At 37.2% G+C, this 23,777-nt stretch overlaps 1 protein-coding gene across 10 annotated transcripts in view; it reads right to left on the bottom strand.

Annotated features, from left to right (window-relative positions):
- The window catches only part of ank3b (ankyrin 3b), a 633,883-nt gene that overhangs the window by 47,991 nt on the left and 562,115 nt on the right, over positions 1-23,777 (bottom strand). For 6 of the 10 annotated variants that reach the window (XM_039771398.1, XM_039771378.1, XM_039771390.1 and 3 more), the window contains 6 exons: positions 20,122-20,218; positions 14,225-14,453; positions 6,770-6,895; positions 3,191-3,313; positions 2,742-2,768; positions 366-447 (listed from right to left, as the gene is read on the bottom strand). In XM_039771398.1, coding sequence (XP_039627332.1) covers positions 366-447; positions 2,742-2,768; positions 3,191-3,313; positions 6,770-6,895; positions 14,225-14,453; positions 20,122-20,218 — 684 coding nt within the window. The remainder of the gene's footprint in view (positions 1-365; positions 448-2,741; positions 2,769-3,190; positions 3,314-6,769; positions 6,896-14,224; positions 14,454-20,121; positions 20,219-23,777) is intronic. The other 4 variants (XM_039771420.1, XM_039771428.1, XM_039771439.1 and 1 more) reach the window with 1 other exon arrangement.

The following is a 23,777-nucleotide window of genomic DNA, read 5'->3' as shown; positions in this document are numbered from 1 at the left end:
TAACATAAGGTAAGAAAATTAAAAAAGGAATTTTACTTTGACTTTGTGGTAGTATTATTATTAACCCTTTGGTTAATTGAATCAAAGTAAAATATATTGTGAATGTTGCATAACAGAAGAAAACGTCACAATGGTTTAACATAAACAAAATGTTTAACAAGGAAAAAATAATAAAAGGTGAGCAAGCACTGCAACTTAAAATACAGTAAACCATGCAGAGTCAGAAACAAGCATGTGGACTTACATATTATGTATGGCAATATTATGCAAAGGACAAATAATTATTAAAAAAATATATATTTCTCAGGCATTAATAATTACAAAAGAAGAATGTTAGTAATTATTAGTTAAATATTTGCACTCACTCATTCCAGGCTCAGACAGATAGCTGTAGCGCTTACGTAAAGCTAATGATGCAAAGGTATGGCGCCTTTCAGGCTTTTCCGTCTGTAATAGAGCAAAAAAAAAAAATGTATGTTGGATCTTGTTTCATTGATTAACCTTTTAGTTAATCATACAGCCACACATTTTATTAAATCAAAGTAAAAATAATTTCACATTATACTGTATTCAGTCTTACTATGTTGACAACATTAGGACAAAAATGGATTCAAAACACAAAGAGATCCCTAAACGTAACTTATTGACTGACTGTACTTCAGAGTAAGGTAGACAAACAAGTAGGATGTAAACTTCATTATGCCAGAAATGAAAAGGATGAAGATCAGTCAACAGACGATCAACAAGGTTTTCTACTATTCTAACTAGAAGTGCTTGAAGTAGAAATTGAAAACAATTAAACAGTGCAGAGTTTACTATATGTTGCAGTCCCTGATTTATTATTCCTTACATGGTGTGCCCTACTTGTGATATGCTATATAACACAAATTCTAGGCAATAAGGTCTAAAGCTGTCAGTTCACCAACATTGACTTACTGTGGGATTCTAAGCAAGCTGCTAAGCTTAAAGAAAGATGCATTATATGTAAGCTGCATTAAGTAACTGCAATTTGTATAATACTTTAAAGCATCAGCTAAGTATTTTTTAAATGAAAAATATTAATAAACGTAGTGTATTCATGAGCATGAAATGTAATTCTAATTTCTAATTAATTTATTCTGATCTAATATTATTTTATAAACATACAATGAAGAATATTGATACTTTTCCTTTATTTTATACATGAATGGATCCACAAAATATAATGCTTCAGTGCCAAACTGCAACTTAATCTTTAAATGCATATTTAGTCGACATACAAGTATCATATACATAGATACTAAATATGGAATATTAAGACAACTAAACATTGCATTGCTGTTCAACACTTGAGCATTTAATAAACATGTATTTACAATTAGCTAAATAATTTTATTTTGTAAGGTCTTGCTTCGTTTTGATTTATATTAGGATATCTGCCCATTCACTTTCTGAAACTACTTTTTTTCCATTTCAAGATGAAGGGAGCTGCAGGGCATTCTGGTGGAATCTCATGAACAGCAAGAGGAAAACCTTCACAGAATACCAGTTTGGCACACATCAGCTCAGGTCCACTTTAGGGTCAACTGTTATCCTAATACATGTACCCCTGGGATGTGTAAGCTCAAGTAGTCTATTGAATACTTTGGCTTTGCCTGTTGTACAATATCTATTTGGAAAAGGGTCGAACATTTAAATTGCTAACAGACAACAACCATGTAGGGAACCTAGATCACTGAAGTTGTGAAATTGAAATATGAACCACTGTGCTCTTCTTTATTAGGATGTTCATCCATCCATCTTATTATTATTATAACTATTTTATTACAGAGCTCGAGCCCACATTAACAGGACAGGGCACAAGGAAAGAACAAACACTGGATGGAGTACAGGGTAAAATAACACACACACCTACACTAACACTGTCAGCATTTCGCAGAAAAATACAGCATTCATGTGAACATGGGGGATATCTGTGAAGCCCACACAAATGATAATGAGGTCTGGATCTGACCTAAATCCCTGAAGCTATGAGGTAGGGATGATATCCCCTGCATCACTGTTTAAAATAAAAAAAAACAGATTGTTGAAGAGTAGTACAGTGGTTACAACTGTTGCCTCAAATCTCCTATATCTAAGGTTAAAGTTCTGGTTTGTTCAAAGGTTTGGTGGAGTTTTCACATTATCCCTGTGTTTACGTTTTCTCTAGGTACTCTCATTTTGTATCATATAATGAAGATATATAGGTTTGTTTAAATATATGTTTGTGAATGTGTGAGTAAACATGTCCTATACTGTACTTCCATCCCTTCCAGGACTGTCTTGGGCCTGATTCTGGTAAGATTGGGTAAGATCCCATTGTCCCAGTACTGGAATAAGCAAGTTTAGAAAAGAAAAGATAGCTTAACTCAGAAACACAGTTAGTGTCTTATTCTTAATTCAGCTAATTAAGGTGCTTAAATAGACAAATGTATAATATCAAATATATTTTTAACTTTTACAAATAAAGGAGGAGAGATTATTAGAAGAAATTGAATTTATATAAAAATATATTTCAAACCTGTCTACAGCTATTCACTGTGGAATTGTTATTTTTATTTTTGTCAGATATCATTTTTTAAATTAATTATAAAAATATTTTGTTTTCAATAACAATAATTATATTATTAATTTAAAAAACAAAAGCATTAGAAGAAGCACTTGTGATAATATTGGAAAAGCAATTATAAATCAAATAACCTATGAAGGTTATTTTTTATTACCTCTTCATCTTGATCTGACTCGAATTCCTTTTGGTTTCCAAGATGCATTGCAGAGACAGGGAATAATATAATGGACAGCAGGGAAAAGAAATATCAGGATATGAAAAGGGGCAAGTTGAAAGCACAAAATGTAAGCTTGTTAAAGCAAAACCAAAGCTAGCAGAACAAAAAAATGGTAAAAAAACATTTACTGCAAGATGATACAAGAACAAAAGAGATACATTTTAACTATAGAGCCTATGGACTGTCAGCCAAAGCGTGAGCTGTAAAACAAGACCCAAGTAGAAAAGAAATGCTTCAGATGCAACAAGAACACAAGACAATACAAGGTTCAGAACAGATAAAAGACACGTTTACGAAGTATTAACAGTGTAGTGTGCTACAACTACCTAAAATGTTCTCTTCCTTCTGATACTACATTGTTCAATGAGCTAGAAAGGCCTTGTTACCTTTTTGTGAGCTGGCAGTGTAATATTTAAGTTGCAGACTGCTGTTTGTGGCAGTCCTTTTGAGGTTTTAGCCTCTTTTAGGAAAGAGAGTCTTCCACATGGTTCTTGGCCATTGTCTCTGACCTGGAAGGACAATATAAAAACATAAATAAATGAATGTATGTTTATTGCAGTAATCAGTCTGGACTTTATTGAGTAGTATAAGGTGATTCCAACAACAAGCATAATGTGATAATGTTGGAAATGGACCATTTACCTACCATATTTGTTTAAACTAAAGTTCTGGGGATCCCACAGTAAAGGTGGATTTACTTACTGTATCTGTAATAAACACTGTATCTGTTGACAGGAGACTTGGAATATGAGCAGGTATCTTTTTTTGTTTGGTATATTCCCTTTCCCACTTTCCTTGGTCTAGTTCCCTTTATATAAGCTTCCCTCATTCTGCCACTGCTTTTTTCTGGTAAATTGATTTAAAGGTATATGAGGATGTGAAGTTCATTCAGGTGGTGAGCAAACCGGCAATTCTTACCAGCTTAAATTAAACCTCATGTAACCTGCAGTTGAACAAATCAAATAGAGAACAAATTTGCCAAAAAAGTAAAAACTGTTTTAGGATTAAGCCTGTCAGGCAGAAGTACAAACATGTCTTAAACAAAAGCTCCACAATATGCCAACTTGCATGTAATGTTTTCACACAACTTGGAATACTAAGCACTCAGCCAGCATCAAAGTGTACCAAGTATCTGAGAGCAACAAAGCTGTCAGACAGTGAAGTAGACAGCCAGCCCCAGTTTGACGTGGGGAAAAGAAAACACACAAGGTGGCATAATTTGGACGGAATGAGCTGCACGTACAGAATGCTGAGTTTACACAGCACAACAAAGTCAAAATGATGTTAGCTGTGTGCTTTGCATTCCAAGGTGTGTGAAAACATTGCAGTACACAGACACCACACCTGACAGTGTATTCAAAAACAAGAATAAACAATCATCTTCCTTTGCTTGTGTACATCGTAAAACTGTGTGTCATTCAATACAGGTGGATGTGTATGTGATTCAATATGTGCACCAGCAATTCAATATTGCTGTACTTAGATTATAATTATTTTTTCTAAAAGGCACCTCATTCATGGCCCGAGTACCACGTTGCATCTGTCCTTCCATGTTCATGAAGAAAACCCATTGTTCAATCTCTTATTTGCATATATTGTCACGCCACTAGTTCGATTCACAAAGTGCCACTTCACATGTTCTCCTTTCCCCACATCAAATTAATGCTAGCAGTATACTTTATATTCCAAATGTGTGAAAACTTTACAGAGCAATTTTAGGTGAGTTTATATACTTTTTTTAGCTAACCTTAATAACTGGAGTACCAATATTTTTCAAATTAGCGTATGATCTTTTTTATTACATGTACTGAAACAATATGCGTGATTATAAATTATATTTTTCTATGACTATTGTATAGTTGTCCGGAGGAGAATGAGACAGAAATTCACATTTTGGTAGTAACATAACAGTATGTGTGTGTGTGTGTGTGTGTGTGTGTGTATGTGACTCAATACATGCAACATCATTCCACTGTATCTGTATACAAATCATTATTCTTTTTTCTAAAAGACACCTCATTCAGGACCAAGTACCATGTTCCATTTTTGCAGAGAAACCAGACTGCAATTAAATGTTCACTATTAATTTTTTGCATTCTTTTTCCATTTCCACAGTTGTATCGTCACATGCCACATTGTGTCAGCAGGAAACGGAATGCCCACTCCCCACCATGCCACTACAACATGTGCATCACATTTGCAACAAGTAACAAAGCTGGCTTTCATGATAAACCACAGTAAAAATGACATACAAAAATTTCTCCCTGTTGACAAATTTCAACTGGTGTCTTGTTTCTACCAGTGTAGAGTGCACAGAGAAATTTATGTGTAGAAGGTGGTTTTAGATACTGGCTCAACTAGCATTTTTCTCCCTGAGAAGCGACAACAGGTAGCCTAAACTGATGAAAAAATAAAGTTCTTCAGTGCAAATACACAGCATTGGTACTCTTAAAAGTGAACTGAAACACAGCCTGTACATCATAATCATAATTTTAGGGATTTGATGTTTGTCACATCAATGCACATTATAACAAAGGCTTGGTGATATGAATTATTATGCATGCGGGTAGTCATTTAGCTGGTTTGCCAGGATTTCCCTACTTGATTAAAAGTGCTGCTATTTGCCAGTTTCTCCCAAAGGTTGTGTATGCATAGGCCACAATTGCCATCTTTTATAAATCCTGTTTGTATGGGAAGTTGTGTATGCACATTTCAAGTCTCATTTTGTGCATACGTAATTAATATTCGAACATGGCTCAACCTACACAAGTGCGTTGGTATGTGGGCTCACAACCCATAAGACAAAGGATGAGACTTGGGTGAAATGGGAAGAGTAGAACAGGGACAGGTATATTAGACACTAGCTCTTGAGATGCTGAATATATGTTCACTGGCATGTAAGAAAACAGAATGTGTACAGGGGACTGAAAGGATCAGGGTTTTATGGGATATGAATATCCAGTACATTTGTAGAGATCTCATTTGCCATTGCTTTTGGTCATGTCAGAAAACCCATTAAAATATATTTTTTATTTAATTTAGACTGAATGCTTTTACTCAACAGTTTATTAGCTATTGACCAGAGTTAAATGTACCAAAGGATTATTGTTAAAGAAGTGTGAACCTGGTCAATGCACATATATAAGAAAAACTCCTCAGACACTGTTTAACCATCATAAACAAAAAACTAATACATTTATTTTGTAGGACCAGTGTTAGGGAAAACATCACATTACACCTCGTATCCATAAGCACACCAAACTGACATCAGATCTCACAGCTAAACCTAATCCCTCCAGGGCATGCATTGTACAAGTGTATATCAATTTGGAAATTGGTAAACAATTCAAAATTTTTTCTTTATTTTTGTAATATAGTACTTACAACCTTGGACATATTGCACCAGGAATGCTGGGATGGATACCTTTCTCTGTTGGGAAGGAGAACCTTTTGGCTATCTCAGGATGGTAGATGCCAACAGATATGCAGATAAGAAAAATGTCTTATTTGAAGATGAGACTGATGTCTTAATGAGAATCAGAACATTTTCAGAGAACAATAAGAGAATGAAGGTGTCTTATTCAGAAGGGACAAGATGATGGAAGAAGGCTATGGAAAATTACCATGCAAAAAAAGTCAACAGGAAAATTCTGTCTTCTCAAAGAAAGTGCAAAGCGATGCTTATTTGGTTTGAAAGGTTCAGAAACGAGACTACCCCCTAATTTACATCTCTGTTCCAGATATATGTGAAAGGCATGATTAAATAATTCATTTACATTCTTCTGGTAAGGAACATGCAAAACTGGGGTCCATCCTGGCAGCAAGAGGTACAAGGGGGAAATACCCTACCCGAGAGGATGTCAGTTCCAATATAAACCATAATATTATTAAATACATTTTACTCATATACTGTAGTATTTGCTGTTTTGTAATTAATCAACAAAAATGTACTTTTTGTGTTTTACCTTTACACAGAAGGGAAGCCTGTTTTCCTTGAATGCATAAAAGTTAAAAACCAGCTGTTGTCCTGCCTTGGTTAAAGGAGTCAGATTCCCATAGCAATCCACAAAGATAGTCTTTCCTTCTAGAACCTGTTAAATACAATGAAACACTGTTTAATATACATACTACATTTGCAGTATGTGTATTCTGCAGTAAACCAGGTTATTCGTTATTCATTAGGCGATGGAAAATGAAGCAATACATTCCCTTAATAGGCTTTGTTTTCATTATCTAGATTATACAGTAATTGTATAATAGTGCAAGAGCATCCAGCGGTTTATGAGGTATTGTACACTTACGAGGAATAAGTTGCAATATTTGAATTTAATAATTATTAATTAAAAAAGTGGATAGATACATTTACTTCACAATGCAGGTAAACACATCTGAAGGTCAATGTACCATACAGCGGTCAGTCAACAATTATGCCCAAATATGCAAAAGAAACTATATCAACACTCTTACAATTTAATCATCCAGTTTAAAAGAACTTAATGCTACACAATGAGCCTTAAGTACAATCTGATCTTTTGAATTTAGTTCTGTAGCAGTTAACTTTTACAAAGAGTTACTTAAACCAGTTTAGTGGATTTCTGTATTTTGTTGCAGCAGTGACTACTGGGTAAGAAATCTTCACACTATGCAGCAGGGAAATGTGTAACTTATACATCCATTCACCATTTGAATCTCTGAACCTTCTTATGCCATTACAACATCAAAAAGAAGATAACACATGTACATTTATTACAATATAATAATTTTGTCCAAAACACATAATTGACCAATGCATTTTCTATAGCAGGGTGGAAACTTTACACGGTTGCAGTGGATGCAATGCTGGAAATATCCTCTAGAGGGGATGCTAGTCTATTATAAAGCACTTTCACACTAACACATAGTATAGCAAGTCTGCAATAAATGTAACACCATCTTTTGAAATCTGGGATGAAACACGAGTCAGTTTATGTAAGAAAGTGATAAAACGTCAAAACTTGAAGAACATGCAAACTATAATATACTATCATTTGTTTTCTGTTTTTACTTTTATCAATACCCTGTTGTAGCACACTAGTTACCTTGGGAGATTTTGATGCAGGGCAGGAATTTACCTTGGATGAGACAACAGTCCACAGCAATGCACATTCATACATACAGTATATCCACGCTCACTCATACTCAGCCAAACAGCTTAATAATAATGCAGGCTGGATCAGTAGCTGATTTAAGGTTGCTGGACTTTGTGATGATTAAAATGTACTGTATTCCTGGTCTCAATACAAATCTCTTTTCTCTAATCAGCTAACAAAAGACATATTTTAGACCACATGAAAGCTGTGAAATAGTATTTCTTAATAAATACAAGTTATTTGTTATAGCATAAATAAAATGAATACATAATGTAGAAGCAGTAACTGATTCTACGATAAAGCCACCAGTGTTATTAACAGTAAGGCTACACTGAGGGTAAAACTTAAAAAAAACATAATAATCAAAGGAAATGTTTTACGAGAATACAAACACATTATGATCAATGAGAACAATATTATTTTTCTTAGGAGAAGCATATTGTGATGGATGAACAGGAGCAGTCAATGGGTAATGTTTCAACCATATGAACTGGCTTGTGCTAACCTAAGGTAGGGACAAGTAGTGCCAATGGACAAGATAACCAGTGCTCTATCCAAATTTGGGTTAGGGTTAAGGGACAGGAGGGGACTACGTCTCTTGGCCAGTAGGGTGAAGGTGACCTAGTAACCTGAGGGAAAAGATTAAAAAAGTAGTAAGAGAAAAAACTACATCTCTAGAATTCTAGGGAACAGGTAGCCCAGGACATATATAAGCAGGGCCATCCTGTCTGTGATCTAGAATTATTCCCATGAGGGGCTTTAAACTGGTTTTGTGAATAAGCACTGATAAGTTTAGATCTGGGAGGAAAGAAGTAACAAGTACTACAACGTGTTGTTATCGTCAAGTTTTTTATATATATTCCTGATGAAAACTTTATTTTTTTTTGTTTTTTGTATGAAAGTCTTTTCCTTATATTGCTAGAAAGTGTGGATGCTGTCTAATACACCTATGTAGTTAGTCATTATTTTACAATATGCATTTATTCTGGTTTTGTATTTTCCGTATATTGATATAATCTGGTTTGTTCATTGTATTATTTTATTATTAGTGACATCATCTTGTATTCTGCTTTTTTATGGTTGCCACCATTTTGTGACTGTCATTGCACAGCCATGTTGTCTGCAGTTATTACACCTATTACTGCTCACGTGACATAAAGATCATGTGATGCACTTGTTATCATGCTCTGCCTGTTCTGTCAAATGATGAAATTGAGGGGACACTGTTATAAAGTGTGTTAGTGTTAATAAAAACAGTGCATCTCAGGCTTGGTGTACGTGAATGTGTTCCACTGGGTAGCCATGAGGCAGTGGGGTGTTTAGTGGGGAAATTGGCTGATTGCGTATTCAGCCCAGCCAGTTCCGTATTGATGCACCGTGTGTCGTTAAGCAGAGCCACCTGCATTAACAAACTATATACTGTAGGTGACTCTTAATTAGAAACAGAAAGAATTAAGAAGGGGGTCAAAAAAGGAAATCAAGGCAGAGAGTTTGTAAGAAGGAGGATGTGCAAGACTGGGAGTGTGATCCATTGCAATGGATGGGAAGCAAGGTGGTTCGGAGAAGGACTCACAGTCTATGAGAGGAACTGCAATCTAGGGGTGGGTCACTCCTGCTGAGCATCAAGGGAGCAACAGCGGCCTTATAAATAAACCAATAGCACTCGTAAAGAGCCATTTAGTCTCCACAATTTTGATAAGTCGCATTAATGATAATACCACCCACAACTTCAAAATGTCACATGGTAATAACCAGAAATAATGAGAGCAACAGTTGCCTACACATAAAAAAAATGGAGTTGCATAAGATAAAAAATGCAATGTAAAGAAAAAAAATTACATTGAAACAAATTCAAAGCCACAAAATAAAAGAGCGGAAAACTAAACATGAAACAAAATAAAAGCCTATAAATTCTTAACACACTACTAATGTGCCACTAACTTTAGGAATAGTCAGGGGAAATCAGACAAATTGGTGTGAGGGATCATACATATTGGCTTTGTTTTCCTCACCCCAGCCTTTATTAGACAATGATTTTTATCTGTACCTTTTATTCCTTGGGTACTCTCTTTCCAAAATGTACTTTTTGATAATGTGCCTCATCTTGGTGATCACAGCAACATCAATTCTTTATAACATGTCCACCATGATGTCACAGGTCACAAGATACATATACAGTATCATCAGCACAGCAAGCATGTAGCATCATAGCAACCCAAGGTTCTCAAATGGAAGTGTCCATAAATGTAAACACACAAGGATATGAAGTCAAATCATGAAGCAAAAGTTAAAGAGAAAAGAGGAAGACTATTGTTGATGTTGGACAAGTGAAAAGATTTCATTTTTGAGGCTAATTTATTATTTGAACTTAGTTTTGAATATTTAGTTTTATTACCATTTCAATTGGTGTGTGTCACATGATATTGATTGTTTAGCTGGTTCCGTGACATCAAAAATCTGCAATGGCTTCATGTGTGGTCCCTCAGTAAATACGCTGCATTTCAGATCTTCTTAGTGTAGTTAGCCTATTTTCCAAATACATCCCAGTGCTAGGACTGATTTCTGCTTCTTAACTTTTGTTTTACCTTTGATTTCTGATTAATATCTTCCCTTTTGATTCTTGGTAACCTGACTGTCTTTTGAGCTCATGATTTTGACCCCTTGCTGTCCATGACAATGTCACCATCTAAGACAATCATCTCCTGGGGCCTCATGTATAAACAGTGTGAACACACAGCAATGTTGCGTACAAACGTTTCCACGTTCAAATCGCGATGTATAAAACCTGGCGTAAAGCGATGTACATTCCCATGGTAGCTCATACCCTGTCGTACACAAGTTCTCCGATCGGTTTTGCAGACTGGCGGCACCTAGTGTCAAAGCAATGCTACTGTTCCTGTGTGGTTTATCTTTCTTTTTCAGATCCAGATCCCTGACGCGGCTTTATAAATACACTGAAAATAACCGCATATTGTTTATTAGTTTAATGAGGACAGGAATTAGAGGTTAGTACGTTTGAAAGAGGCAGTACCGCTGCAATAAATTATTTCATCGAAGGTCGCACACAATTACTGCGCCACCGTGTTCCCATGTTTAATAACATGCTTTAACTCCTATCATCATGAAAATGATATCACGTATACATCTCAGTATTTTAGTTATTCAGAGAGTTGTAATATCACGAATGTAATGGATTCTGTGTCCTGTCGGAAGACGAGATAGCCGGTTTAAGAACCACGTAGTGATTTACGCATATAGAGCACATAGAAGGTCAAATACAAAACAAAGCATTTAACGTACTACTTTAGTTATTTAGGTATTTGAAAAACTAGTAAATTAAACGATTTTAAGATGAAGTTTATGATGTTCTACTTTAATGACAAAATAAACTACGTGATTAAAGTGGAAATTTTGAGATTAAAGTTGACATTTCGTGCTCTTTCCCAACTGTGTGCCTTTTATTTTTCTTTGTACCCTAATAAGCTTTCATATGACACTCAGACGGTGGGCTACGACTCGCCTTTTCACGGCAATTTTGATATGCGACTTCTTTTTTATTTCGAGCACTGTGCGACTTTGTGAACTTGAGCTTTCGAGTTTCTCCGACATGCTATGTCACTCGATCAGCTTCCTTTTCTTGTTTATATCACTGTTTAAACCAACAAATAGTACGTTTTTCCTTGCCTCCACCTGGTATTTGCTGAAATTATTCTATTTTTCCTCGTGGTTTTGCCATTGTCTTTTCACAGAATGCTGAGCTTAAGGGCTATTTATATTGATTTACATATTCAAAAAGGCGTAATTCTGGGAGGAGTTGGGGCGGGACAGCAGGCGCGTGCACGTGCGTTACTTTTCACGCTGATCGGGATTTATATAGTGGAAGAATGTGGAAGTTTGCGTATGCACACATTCCTGCATCTAGATTTTTCTGTGTGTACGCACATTCCCACTTTTGTGTTTACGCCATGTTATAGTGTGAGTTCTACGCACACCGTTATACATGAGGCCCCAGGTCTTTTGTTACTACTGATAATCCTTAGACACTTCTCATGAATTATAAAATCATTCAGGTAGAGTTCGTTATTTTTGTACTATATTGTATTGTATTGTATTATATTCTTCCCTTTCCCTTTGGTCTGATTTTTTTGGAGATTTGTAGATTTTTGACCTCTTCTGCTTCTCTTCTTTTGCCTTGGAATGCCTTTACAGGCAACCCCTTTGCTTTTGTGCTTCTATAAGCTTATTTTGTGCCACAGATCACTTTTTGCAAAAATAAATAATTTTATTTATAAAGATTCTACATGGTCCTTTTTGTTACTAGCTGGAGTTTGATGGTAAATGGTAATTTTTAGCATTTTTGAGACTCTTTGCATTGCAATTAGTACTCTTTAGTTCATAACACTGAGGAGGGCAATAGGTACCAAAAAACTTAAACACTGGACTACCATTTTACACAATTCTTAAGTATCTAAATGAGTTTGTCTGCATATCTGCATTTATCAGTGGAATCACAAAAAAAAAAAAAAACCTACAATGAAACGAAAGAAACTCAAAAAAAACAAAAATAATAATAGTTAAATTCATATATACAGTAGGTGCTGGTTTACTACACACCTACTTTCTATACATCCTGCTGGAGCACCAGATAAAACAGACAGGCATCAGCTCAGATGTGGGTGTACATTATGTGGTTTTCTCACAAGTTATAACATCATGAGTTAGTATGCCCTATCACATTTGATGACTCATTTATAATGACAGCATACAGGTAATTGATTTTATGAGTGTCAACAATCTTGCAGGATTGAGTAGTGAGATCACTGGGCAAAACTTTACGGTAACCGTGCAATTTGATACTGTGTAGAATGATGTGATATTTCACTGTAACTCTATTTTTACAGTATGCTAAATGTAGTTAAGGTCAATGAATAGCACAGTTAGTCAGTCATTGTCCATCCATCCATTCATCCATTATCCAACCTGCCATATCCTAACACAGGGTCACGGGGTCTGCTGGAGCCAATCCCAGTCAGCACAGGGAGCAAGGCAGGAACAAATCCTGGACAGGGCGCCAGCCCACTGCAAGGCAATTTAGGACTGCCAATGCACCTAACCTGCATGTCTTTGGACTGGAGGAAACTGGAGCACCCGGAGGAAACCCACGCAGACAAAAGAAGAACATGCAAACTCCATACAGGGAGGACCTGGGAAGTGAACCCAGGTCTCCTAACTGCGAGGCAGCAGCACTACCACTGCACCACCGTGCTGCCCCTTGAATAGCACATACTAAATATACTAAAAGCTGAACAAGAAATACAACCAGGAATTTGTCATTTTTTGGCAATGTTCCTCAGTATTTCTTCTTTGAAGGCTCAATCGTGGTATTTCTTGGAAGAAATAATATCATATACAGTAGTGGATGGTTTTCTTGCCACAGTTAGACCATTCTAGCTTTCTTCCTGTGTGTCCTCAAATAGCATGTTTGAAATGGCATAAAGATGGAGTCACTTCCTGATTAGTCAATGAGAACTGAAATTCAGAATCAGCTCATAGGACATCTCACAAACTTAATCCAACAGCACCTAACTTTTTTGACATGTTCATACCCAAAAGTGTATCCTTCATTGGATTACATAGTCCTTCATGATCAGTCAAAATTTCTTTAAGAGCAACAAAAGCTAATCACAACATTAAATATAGTACCACATAAAACACCGAACAGTGTAAAAGTAAAATCTCTTGCTATAGTTTTATCATTAAGTCAAAATTGGACTCCAAAGACAAAAACTTCTGTACAGAGTTTATTTCTACTACTATAATGGAAAGCAATTTATGCATCCATCCATCCATCCAGTTTCCAACCCGCTATATCCTAACTACAGGGTCACGGGGGTCTACTGGAGCCAATCCCAGCCAACACAGGGCGCAAGGCAGGAAACAAACCCTGGGCAGGGCGCCAGCCCACCGCAGAGCAATTTATGCATCTTTCATTAATTCTAGTTAGAGAACTGAAACATTTACTGGAAATATTGAAGACAAGGGAGGAATGAATTTGTTATGGGAAACCAGTCCCTATTCAGAGAAACATCCCCTCTTTAATTTCTTATCTAGTTATTAGCACATGCTTTGACATCATAAAAATCTAATTAAATATCCAAAAACAGTCATAACCTACTACTGACTGTATGTATAACATGGATTGTAACTGTAAAGACAAACCCAATAGATGTTTAAAGGCAAGCCTTGAGCAACAATATTTCTCTTGTTTGTTTTTATAAAACGGGAACATACCTCTATATCTTTGCTTCTAGCAACTTCTTCAAAATTTTCTTGCTGTTCCAGTGTCTTGTCCACTTTGTCATCAGTCATACAGAAACAACGTAGCTGAGCTTCGACAGGGTCATTCATTTTGGCAAATACAACAAACTTGGCCATATAAGGAACACAAATAAGCTCTCGATAAAGCTGTGTTGCTAGACCCACTGTTTCTGGGATTTGATGGCAGTCTGCAAGCCAAAATCTAAAATGAACACACACATGGGAAAAGAAGACAATTATCAAGATTATTTCTTAGTATTACTAGCATGTAATATTCTACTTAAAGGGTGTTTCAGTTAGGTACACAAACTTGTGATGCACTTTGGGATTGTACGTATTACAGGTAAGTCTTTATAAAAATGTATAAATACTGTTTGTGTGTTTGTTAGAATTGTGGAGGAACACCCTTTCCATTTGTTCTGCAATGCTGACATTGAATTACAAACATGATAAGACCTGATATTAGAGTACTGGGAATAATTGATCCATCGTCATTAACAAATTTCAGTAGAGTAAAATTTAAGATAATTGCATTTAGTAAATGATTATTAGTAAGTAATAAAGGCAATATCACTAACACAGCATACTGTACAGTATTGTTTTACATTTTGAATTTAGAGTAAAGTAATTATAATATTAAGGCATTTTAGAGACAGATGCAGGACACGCTACTTCATTAAAGAAAAATGGGTACCAGTACATTGTGTTTAATGAAACCAACAGTGTATTTGACAGCATTCAGTCAGTCTTGGGCGTCTTTGGGATGTGATAGGAAAACAGAATACCCAAATGAATCCCACATCAATATGGAGAGAAAGTGCAAACTAAATATTGACATGGAGCCTGTTTCCAGTCATACTGAAAGCAAGAGTGCTAATGTCTGCACACTATACTACCTATGAATGATAATATATCAAAGCAAACTGAATTGTTGTAGTCAAAGGACTGTTGCTTGGGATGCAATTTTTACTTACATGCCTTGGTTTTTTAAATCAGTTTTTATCTGTGCAATATAGAGTCACAAAGTTTGATCATTGATGAATACATTTGCAGAAGTAACTGCAAGCACTAACTGTAGTTGGGACAGCTAATGGTTGCCAACATGATATGGAAAATTTAACCCATAAAGAAATTTACACACAGAAATATTGAAAAAGATGGAAGAAATATGCCTTTTGCACAGATTAGAAAAAAACCTGGCAGCAATAGAACAATTAGCTCTTCAATTAACTTCCTTCATATCTTCTTTGTGCTTTTGTCTACAAATATTTATGGCTAAAGAATGATGAAGCCAATATCCAAGTAATACCTAGGAAGAAGTCCTAAAACAAGGCCATCAGCCTGGTTGTGATTTCAAATGGTTCTTGCTGATGACGGAAAATCAGCCTTGTAATTTTTTTTTACAAAAATGTAAAAATACCAGGACCGAAGAGAACTGTTACTCATATATATCCATCCATCCATTTTCCAACCCGTTGAATCCGAACACAGGGTCACGGGGGTCTCCTGGAGCCAATCCCAGCCAACACAGGGCACAAGGCAGGAACCAATCCCGGGCAGGGTGCCAACCCACCGCAGGACACACACAAACACACCCAGCACACACTAGGGCCAATTTAGAATCGCCAATCCAACTAACCTGCATGTCTTTGGACTGTGGGAGGAAACCAGAGCGCCCGGAGGAAAACCACACAGACACGGGGAGAACATGCAAACTCCACACAGGGAGGACCCTGGAAGCGAACCCGGGTCTCCTAACTGTGAGGCAGCAGCGCTACCACTGTGCCACTGTGCCACCCCATCTCATATATATTGACAATGTAAATCAAGGGAGGTTATTCTTAAACTATGCAATGTACTAGTGAGGTCTCATCTGGCATATTATGGACAATTGTGGTCTCTGTATTACAAAAAAGATGCAATAGCCTTGGACAAAGTACAAAGAACCACAACAAGCCTGAATTAAGGAATTCTATCTTTTCAGTTTAAACACATGGCAGCTGATAAAAGAATTGATTGAAATATTCAAAAATATAAAATGAATTAGTACAGTGAAATCCAGCTGTTACTTGAAATGAGTTCTTCAGCCAAAAAACAGAGGTCTAGAAGGAATGTGGTTAGTGATACATCAGCTTTGTAAAATGAACACATATCAGTCTTTCAGGCTCTGCAATGACATTGATAAGTATTACTAGTAGTACTGTACTGGCAGAATTTACTGAAAGACAATGATGATGGTGCACACCTATTCATTGTGGAAAAATAAACAGAAAGCCATTTTTCTTTTGCATACATCATAACTCAAGAAAACTTTGGCAATTTAATCTAGGGAATCTAACATCAGTATATTTGCCTACAAGTCCCCACATGAACCAATAAATCAATCTTACATAGGCCCATTAATGGAATGCATTTCAAAATAAAAAGTTAATACAAGAGCATTCATGTTCTAATCAACAATCTGTTATCTTATCATAAAGTGGTATTTCCTTACAAAAACTATACACAATCATTTAAAAATAGCTGTTGTCAACTTCATGATTTTTTCAAAACTTTCAACAGAAAATTGTAAATTAAAATTAACCAGAGTTAAGTAGAAATGCCATCAATGAAGAACAGTATCCTTTGTAAAGAAATGATATTTGATGTGTCTTTTGAATGAATATTATTTTTGTTTTAATTTAATAATTTATACACCACAGAAAGTATAATGAAATGGTGACAAATTTAAAAAAATACTTATTTAATGCAACATTTAATATTTATTTATAAAAAAAATCACATATTGTAATTCTAGATACACTGACTGACATTTGAAGCAGTGCTAGCTTTGAATCATTAGTACATATTCAAGGGTATTGAACACCTTATATAAATAAATGTCTTGAACAGAAATATGTCAGATGATTCCTTATCCAAAGCCGCTATTACATTCTCCAAGAAGTTTCATTCTATCTTTGCCTAAAACCGAACTGCACTGTTTTTAAAATGTGAAATGCTAGTAAATAAACTGGGTTCCATTTATAAAACATTTGTAAATTTATGAGTATGTTGACACAAAACAGACATTCCTACTAAAACCGCATGTCAGATTCATGAATGCTGTGCTGAATCCAATTCTGATCACATCCACTTGCATAGATTGATGAATCCCAGTCAGTTGTAAATGGCCATCACATTCACATTGTTATTCTATAAACCTATGTTCATCAACATTTACTGCTACTAAATCAAACAAGTTTTCATCTTGGATTCATCTTTGGATGTTAATGTTTTATGGTTTATGCAAATGTTTCATGATTTCATAATTTACTATTGTGATGTTACAGTCTACGCAAGCTGAAAAGTGCTATACAACAATAAACTGAATCCAAATGATTTGAAATGTAATAAGCATTTTAAATGATAGAACCCAGTGTTTTATTATGGAAAATTAATAATATAGATCAACAAAACTTACAGTATATTAAGAGATATTATGAGGTTAGCAGCCCAACACTTATATGGTTAAGAGATAGTAGGTAGACAGATACATATATATATATTAGACTCTTTAAGCAAAGGCCTTCGTGATTTAATCAGACTAGGCACAGCAGCTCAGTAGTAAATGCTACTGCCTAATGGTGTGTGTCACTGGTTGAATTCTCACCCTTGGCATTGTTGGTATAAAGCTTGCAAGTTTTCTTTAGGTATGTTAATATTTTCTCCATGTACACTGGTCAGAGATGTGCAAGTTAAGGTAGCTTGTAAATCTAAATTGCTGATGTGTGAGACAGTGTGTCCAGTAATGGTTTTGCCACTCTATACAGGGATGACTTCTGCCTTGTGCCAGGTGCCACTGTGTCTAACATTCTACCAGAGAAAGTTTCACAGATGCACAAATGTGAATGGATATTGGGTAAGAGCAGCACGAGGAAGCTTAGAGATATTAAAAGGCGAATATCAGAAGGCCACTGTCCTTAACAGGCTGAGGCAAGAAGCAGTGGCAACAAGCATTCTGTGAAATTACAATATTCAGCCTCATAATCTATACTAATAAAAAGCAAAGCCCTCACTGACTGACTGACTGACTCACTCACTGATCACTAATTCTCCAACTTCCCGTGTAGGTAGAAGGCTGAAATTTGGCAGGCTTATTCCTTACAGCTTACTTAAAAAAGTTAAGCAGGTTTCATTTTGAAATTCTACATGTAACGGTCATAACGGTCGACAACGTCCACCATGTTGAACTTTCTTATTTATGGCCCATCTCCACGAAATTTGGTAGACGGCTTTCCTGCACTAACTGAAACCGATGTACGTACGTATTTCGGTGGTATGACACCATTGTCGGCCGCTATATTGAACTTTCCAACGTCACTAATTCTCCAACTTCCCGTGTAGGAAGAAGGCTGAAATTTGGCAGGTGCATTCCTTACAGCTTACTTACAAAAGTTAAGCAGGTTTTATTTCAAAATTCTACGCGTATCGGTCATAATGGTCGACAGCGTCCACCATGTTGAACTTTCTTACTTATGGCCCAATCTTCACGAAATTTGGTAGGCGGATTCCCTGCGCTAACCGAAACCAATGTACATACTTATTTCGGTGGTATGACACCACTGTCAGCCGCCATATTGAACTTTCCAACGGTCTTTGTTACTTATGGGCCCATCTTCAAGAAATTTGGTACGCGGGTTCCCAACGCTAACTGAATCCTACTTACATACATATATACGTCCATAGCCTGCAGCTCGGTCACTGTATGAGGCAGTCCCCCATCCCAATGCCTCCCATGTTGTTGGCTGCCTGCCTATATATGGCCGTCCAACGATTCGGTCTCTACATTCCCTTCCTTGCTTCGCCACGGGATTCACGTCTCCCTGCTGATAACTACAGCCTTTTTATTTAATCCACGGCTTCTCCGCTGTTTTATTGTTCGTTTATTATGATTATAGTTATTGTGTAGGTATTTTAGACTTACTTTACATTGTTCAGGTGCCCATTTCCTTTATCGTTCCAACTGTACCCCCATTAACATGTCTATCGAGGTGATCACCATCGATCAAAGAACTGTCACTTAGCGAGTGGTTTCCATGCCCGGAGATGGCACCTACCTTTTCCATTCTCTGTGTTACATATTGCATGGCCATATCAGGCTCACTCTTGATATCCAGAGGAACATTGTGTCTTATGTATTGAATGACTGGAATAGGTTCAAGGTGTGAACTGATGACGGCACAGGAGATAATTATACTACAGAGGAGCACTATAAGATGCTTAAGCCTTTCACCTATGGTTGTGCATGTGAGTTGATGGCTGCCGCTGAATTGTTCGGTTGTCGTTTCAAGCGTACCAAAATGGCCAAATATTTTACACCTTTCGACAACCGCCAATGCCTCTTAAACATCTTAGATTCACTGGTGACGATTTCAGTAGTGGACACTTTGATGTTTATGAATGTTTAAACTCTCAAAAGCTGGATGTGATTTTATCGATGAAACCGGTTGTGTGTTACAACGCTTGACAGATGCCGAATGTCACTTCAACACAAGTCCTGCAAATACTGTCGTAATTGAAACAAGCCATGAAACTCAAACCGATTATGACAGCAGCAATCCAAGCTGTGAGATTTGAGACAAGATTACTTTTCACATGGCCAATTGTACGTTGCATGCTCAAGAGTAAGTTCAGCGCACAGCTTGGTCATATTACAATCGGAGGGCTGAACTGACAATGTGGTATACAAAGATAAAACAAATAATTATTGGTATATTTTCCCTCAGTTTAAAAAGGTTTAATTATCTTCTTAACAAAAATTTTAAGGCAGTACTTTGCTGCTGTGAAGCGTGAGTATTTTGCTAGTTATCTATAAATGTGTATATTATTACCTTGCTGAAACATTTGTTGTAAACGAAACACATTCAGTCACAAATGTCAGTGGTGTAGTTCCAGTAATGTCTTCCCATTGTGCTGGTGATGTACCACCTGTGGGTTAAAAAGAAAATAGCTAAATACAGAAAAAGAAAAAAGGAGCAATTTCTCTCATTTATTGTAAAGTGTAAATAGTTTACAGGAGAGTTTCATGTTTTTTATTAAGAATTACCATCTTTCATCAGGAAGTATAAAAATACATTCTCAAAATCTGCTAATAAGTTTGAATATGGAAGCAAATTAGCATGTCAATGCTATTACATTAAAAGTGTGAAGGTATAACAGTTTTTTTCGTACCTACCAAACCATCTATAGTATATATAATTCACTAAGGGCACGCAAGACAGTGAGTGCAAGCAAGACAGAAAGCCACGCCCGCCAACTCTGACCCTCCTATCACGTCATGGGATATGCACGACAAAACCATGCACGGCAACTGTAGTGGTCCTCCCTTGTCGTTCTCGAGGCATGTGCACTGCCTACTTATGTGCCCGCACGCAACAACTAACCAAACACAGCCTCAGTCGCTTTCGTCTGTGCAAAAGTCCACATGCACCTCTGAACCACGTTGACTTTTCACCGCATGCAAAACAGAGAGCCACGTCCGCCAACTCACAGAGCCCTGCACGCCAACTCTAACAGAGCCCCGCCCATGGGTTACGCAGGAAAGAGCCATGAACGCCCACTCTAACCCTTCTCTCACCCGCCAACTCTCACCCTCCGCAGGCTTCCAACATCACTCTTGAGGCAATTATATGGCGACATCAACTTCTCAACTGTCAATATGGAACAACTCAGTATGCAAGCTATATTAAGCATCACCAACGAAGACTCACTACACCTTAATGAACAGGTGCTGAAACTTATCCCTAACGACAAAGTAACTTTCGCAAGCGTTGACTCCATCGTCATAGACGATCCTGCAGATCAACTTGCATTCCCCGAAGAATTTCTTAATAGTCTTCCTTCCACTGGCATGCCTCCGCATAAACTCAAAATTAAAATTGGTTCAGTCATCATGCTTCTCAGGAACCTCATGCCAGCAAAAGGTCTCTGTAATGGCACTAGACTTTCTGTTACCAGCATTCACCGCAATGTACTGGAGTGTAAGACTATCACATCTGCTACCTCACAAACTGTCCTTATTCCCCGGATTTCCCTGACCCCATCAGATTCTAATTTGCCTTTTACTTTTACATGCACACAATCTCTTGTTAGATTGGCATTTGCAATGATTATTAATAAGACACAAGGACAAACTTTCAAAAAAATATGCCTGTATCTGCCAAAACCTGTTTTCACTCATGGACAATTGTATGTTGCTCGCTCCAGAGTTCCATCTTTTCATTCACTGACAGTTGTATCCTCAAACTCTCCCCATTTGGACAACTGTGTTTTTCAGGAAGTGTTCACTCATCAATAAATAATTATAATTGGCATATGCTACGCCACGGGTTGGCTAGTATTCTGTAGTTTTGAATTGTAATTCCTCAATAAATGGTGAAGACATTATTTATTGCATCTATAAAACTGTGGACTTTAACAAAGAGTTTTCAAAGTGGAGTGCAAAGTACAAAAACATGTCACAACACTACTGCTCTGTGAAAAACTAACACTTCAATACAGTTTAATAAGAGCTTTCTGAAAGGATGGTGTATTTCTACACATCTTATTAAAGATATATTATACCTTGCTTTCTTTTCAAATGTATAAATACTGTTAAACAACACACTTTTTGATGAATTCCCTTTACAAATAGTCCAACAGTTAAGTCCTGAGGGCCTACTATGACATTTCAGCCCAACAAATTTCGGATTTTATTTATTTTATTTTGCCGTTAGCAAACTGGCATTTCTCACTTTTTATATTGCGGGTGTAAATCTGAAGTACAAAAAAACCCTACATTTGCTAATTTATTATATGAAAGTGGCAAGCATTTAGATATTTTACTTGGGAAAAAATTTTAGTTTTTTATCTTGGTTTTTATGATTTTTATCACCATTATCATCATGATTTCCATTCCATTTTTCCAAGTATTCTGGTTATTTAAGCCATTATTTACTAATGAACACTCTAGTGAATATACCACTAGTATTTGCAGCCATAAACCATTCTGCATTGTTTGCTCTGTGTACTGCAGATACATTTTTTATTTTCACACTACTTTCTACTTTAAGGATTCTTTCTCTCATTCTTAAAACACAGGGCCCATTTAGCCATACTTATTTGTTTTGGAGAAAACACTGCATTTCAAGCAGAAACATCAGCACATTTAGTGCCATAAAATAGTTTTTAATAAAATGGATCAGCCAGAAAATAGTATAAAGGAACAACAGGCAACAGAAGGAAGAACACAATGAAAAAAATGACATTAATCTTGGGAATTAAGTATCTCTATATATAATTGACTAAGTCGCCCGACCATGGGATACGCACAACAGAGCCCCGCCCAGCCAACTCTAACCTTCCTCCCGCATCATGGGATACGCATGACAGAGCCCTGCCCACCAACTCTAACCCTCCTCCCGCGTCCACCCTCGCTCTGGAGGCATGCGCACTGCCTGCTCATGTGCCCGCACGTAACACCTCACCAAACACAGCCTCAATTGCTTTCATCTCTGCTACAGTCCACATGCACCTCTGAGCCACATTGGCGTTTCATTGTTCTTTTCGGTTCCGGCTGCTTTTCTATCTATATAATCGACCAAGTGGTCTGACCATGGGGTACGCATGACAGAGCCCCGCCCACTAACTCTAACCCTCCTCCCGTGTCATGGGGAACACACGATAGAGCCCCGCCCGCTATCTCTAACCCTTGTCCCGTGTCCACCCTCCATTTCGAGGCATGCGCACTGCCTGCTCATGTGCCCGCCCCCAACACCTCACCAAACACATGTTTACACGCTGCATACAGAGATTCCCATCCACGACAAACATGCTTCTTCTTAGATGGTCCTGCAGGAACAGGGAAAACCTTTGTCGACAAAACCCTAATTCATACCATCAGAGCTAGGAAGTTAGGACCATCGTCCTGCTTCCACCTCAAAACTGGTCCCGCCCACACGCAGCCGACACAGCATTTCTCATTTCGTATTTGTCCTCTTCCAAACCCTTCCCTATGCTGCCAGCGGCTCCTCTTCAAAACCGGTCCCGCCCACACGCAGCCAACACGGCATTTCTCGCCAAGCTTCTCAAGTACGCTTACAAAATAAAGCAAACTCTACATGCAGCGAAAATTTACTTCTCTAGCTAGATCACATGCTCAGAACCATCAAACCCTTCGCTAAATCATACAAACACATGCATGAAATCGCTCAGTCCAATCCAACAGCATCTGTACGAATGCTTTTCGAGGAAAACCCGAGGCAGGATTTACAATGATACAATGCCCCGACATGTCACACCAATGTTGCAGCGATTTTCTTCAGAGAAGATGGTCAACCGCCTGCCGAAAGGGACATTTGCATCTGTCCCATAGGCAACTTCTGTAAACAGATTTCCACACTCAATATGAATTGCGATCCTTCGGTTTACCCACTTTTATTCCCTTACGGAGACATTGGCTGGCACAAAGATTTACAACATGTTCTCAATAAAAGAACCCGCCAAGCGA

The sequence above is a fragment of the Polypterus senegalus genome, chromosome 1, assembly GCF_016835505.1.
Source record: "Polypterus senegalus isolate Bchr_013 chromosome 1, ASM1683550v1, whole genome shotgun sequence".
Taxonomy (NCBI): Eukaryota; Metazoa; Chordata; class Cladistia; order Polypteriformes; family Polypteridae; genus Polypterus; species Polypterus senegalus.
The sequence above is the reverse complement of the archived record's forward strand: the minus strand, read 5'-3'. Positions and strand labels throughout refer to the sequence as shown.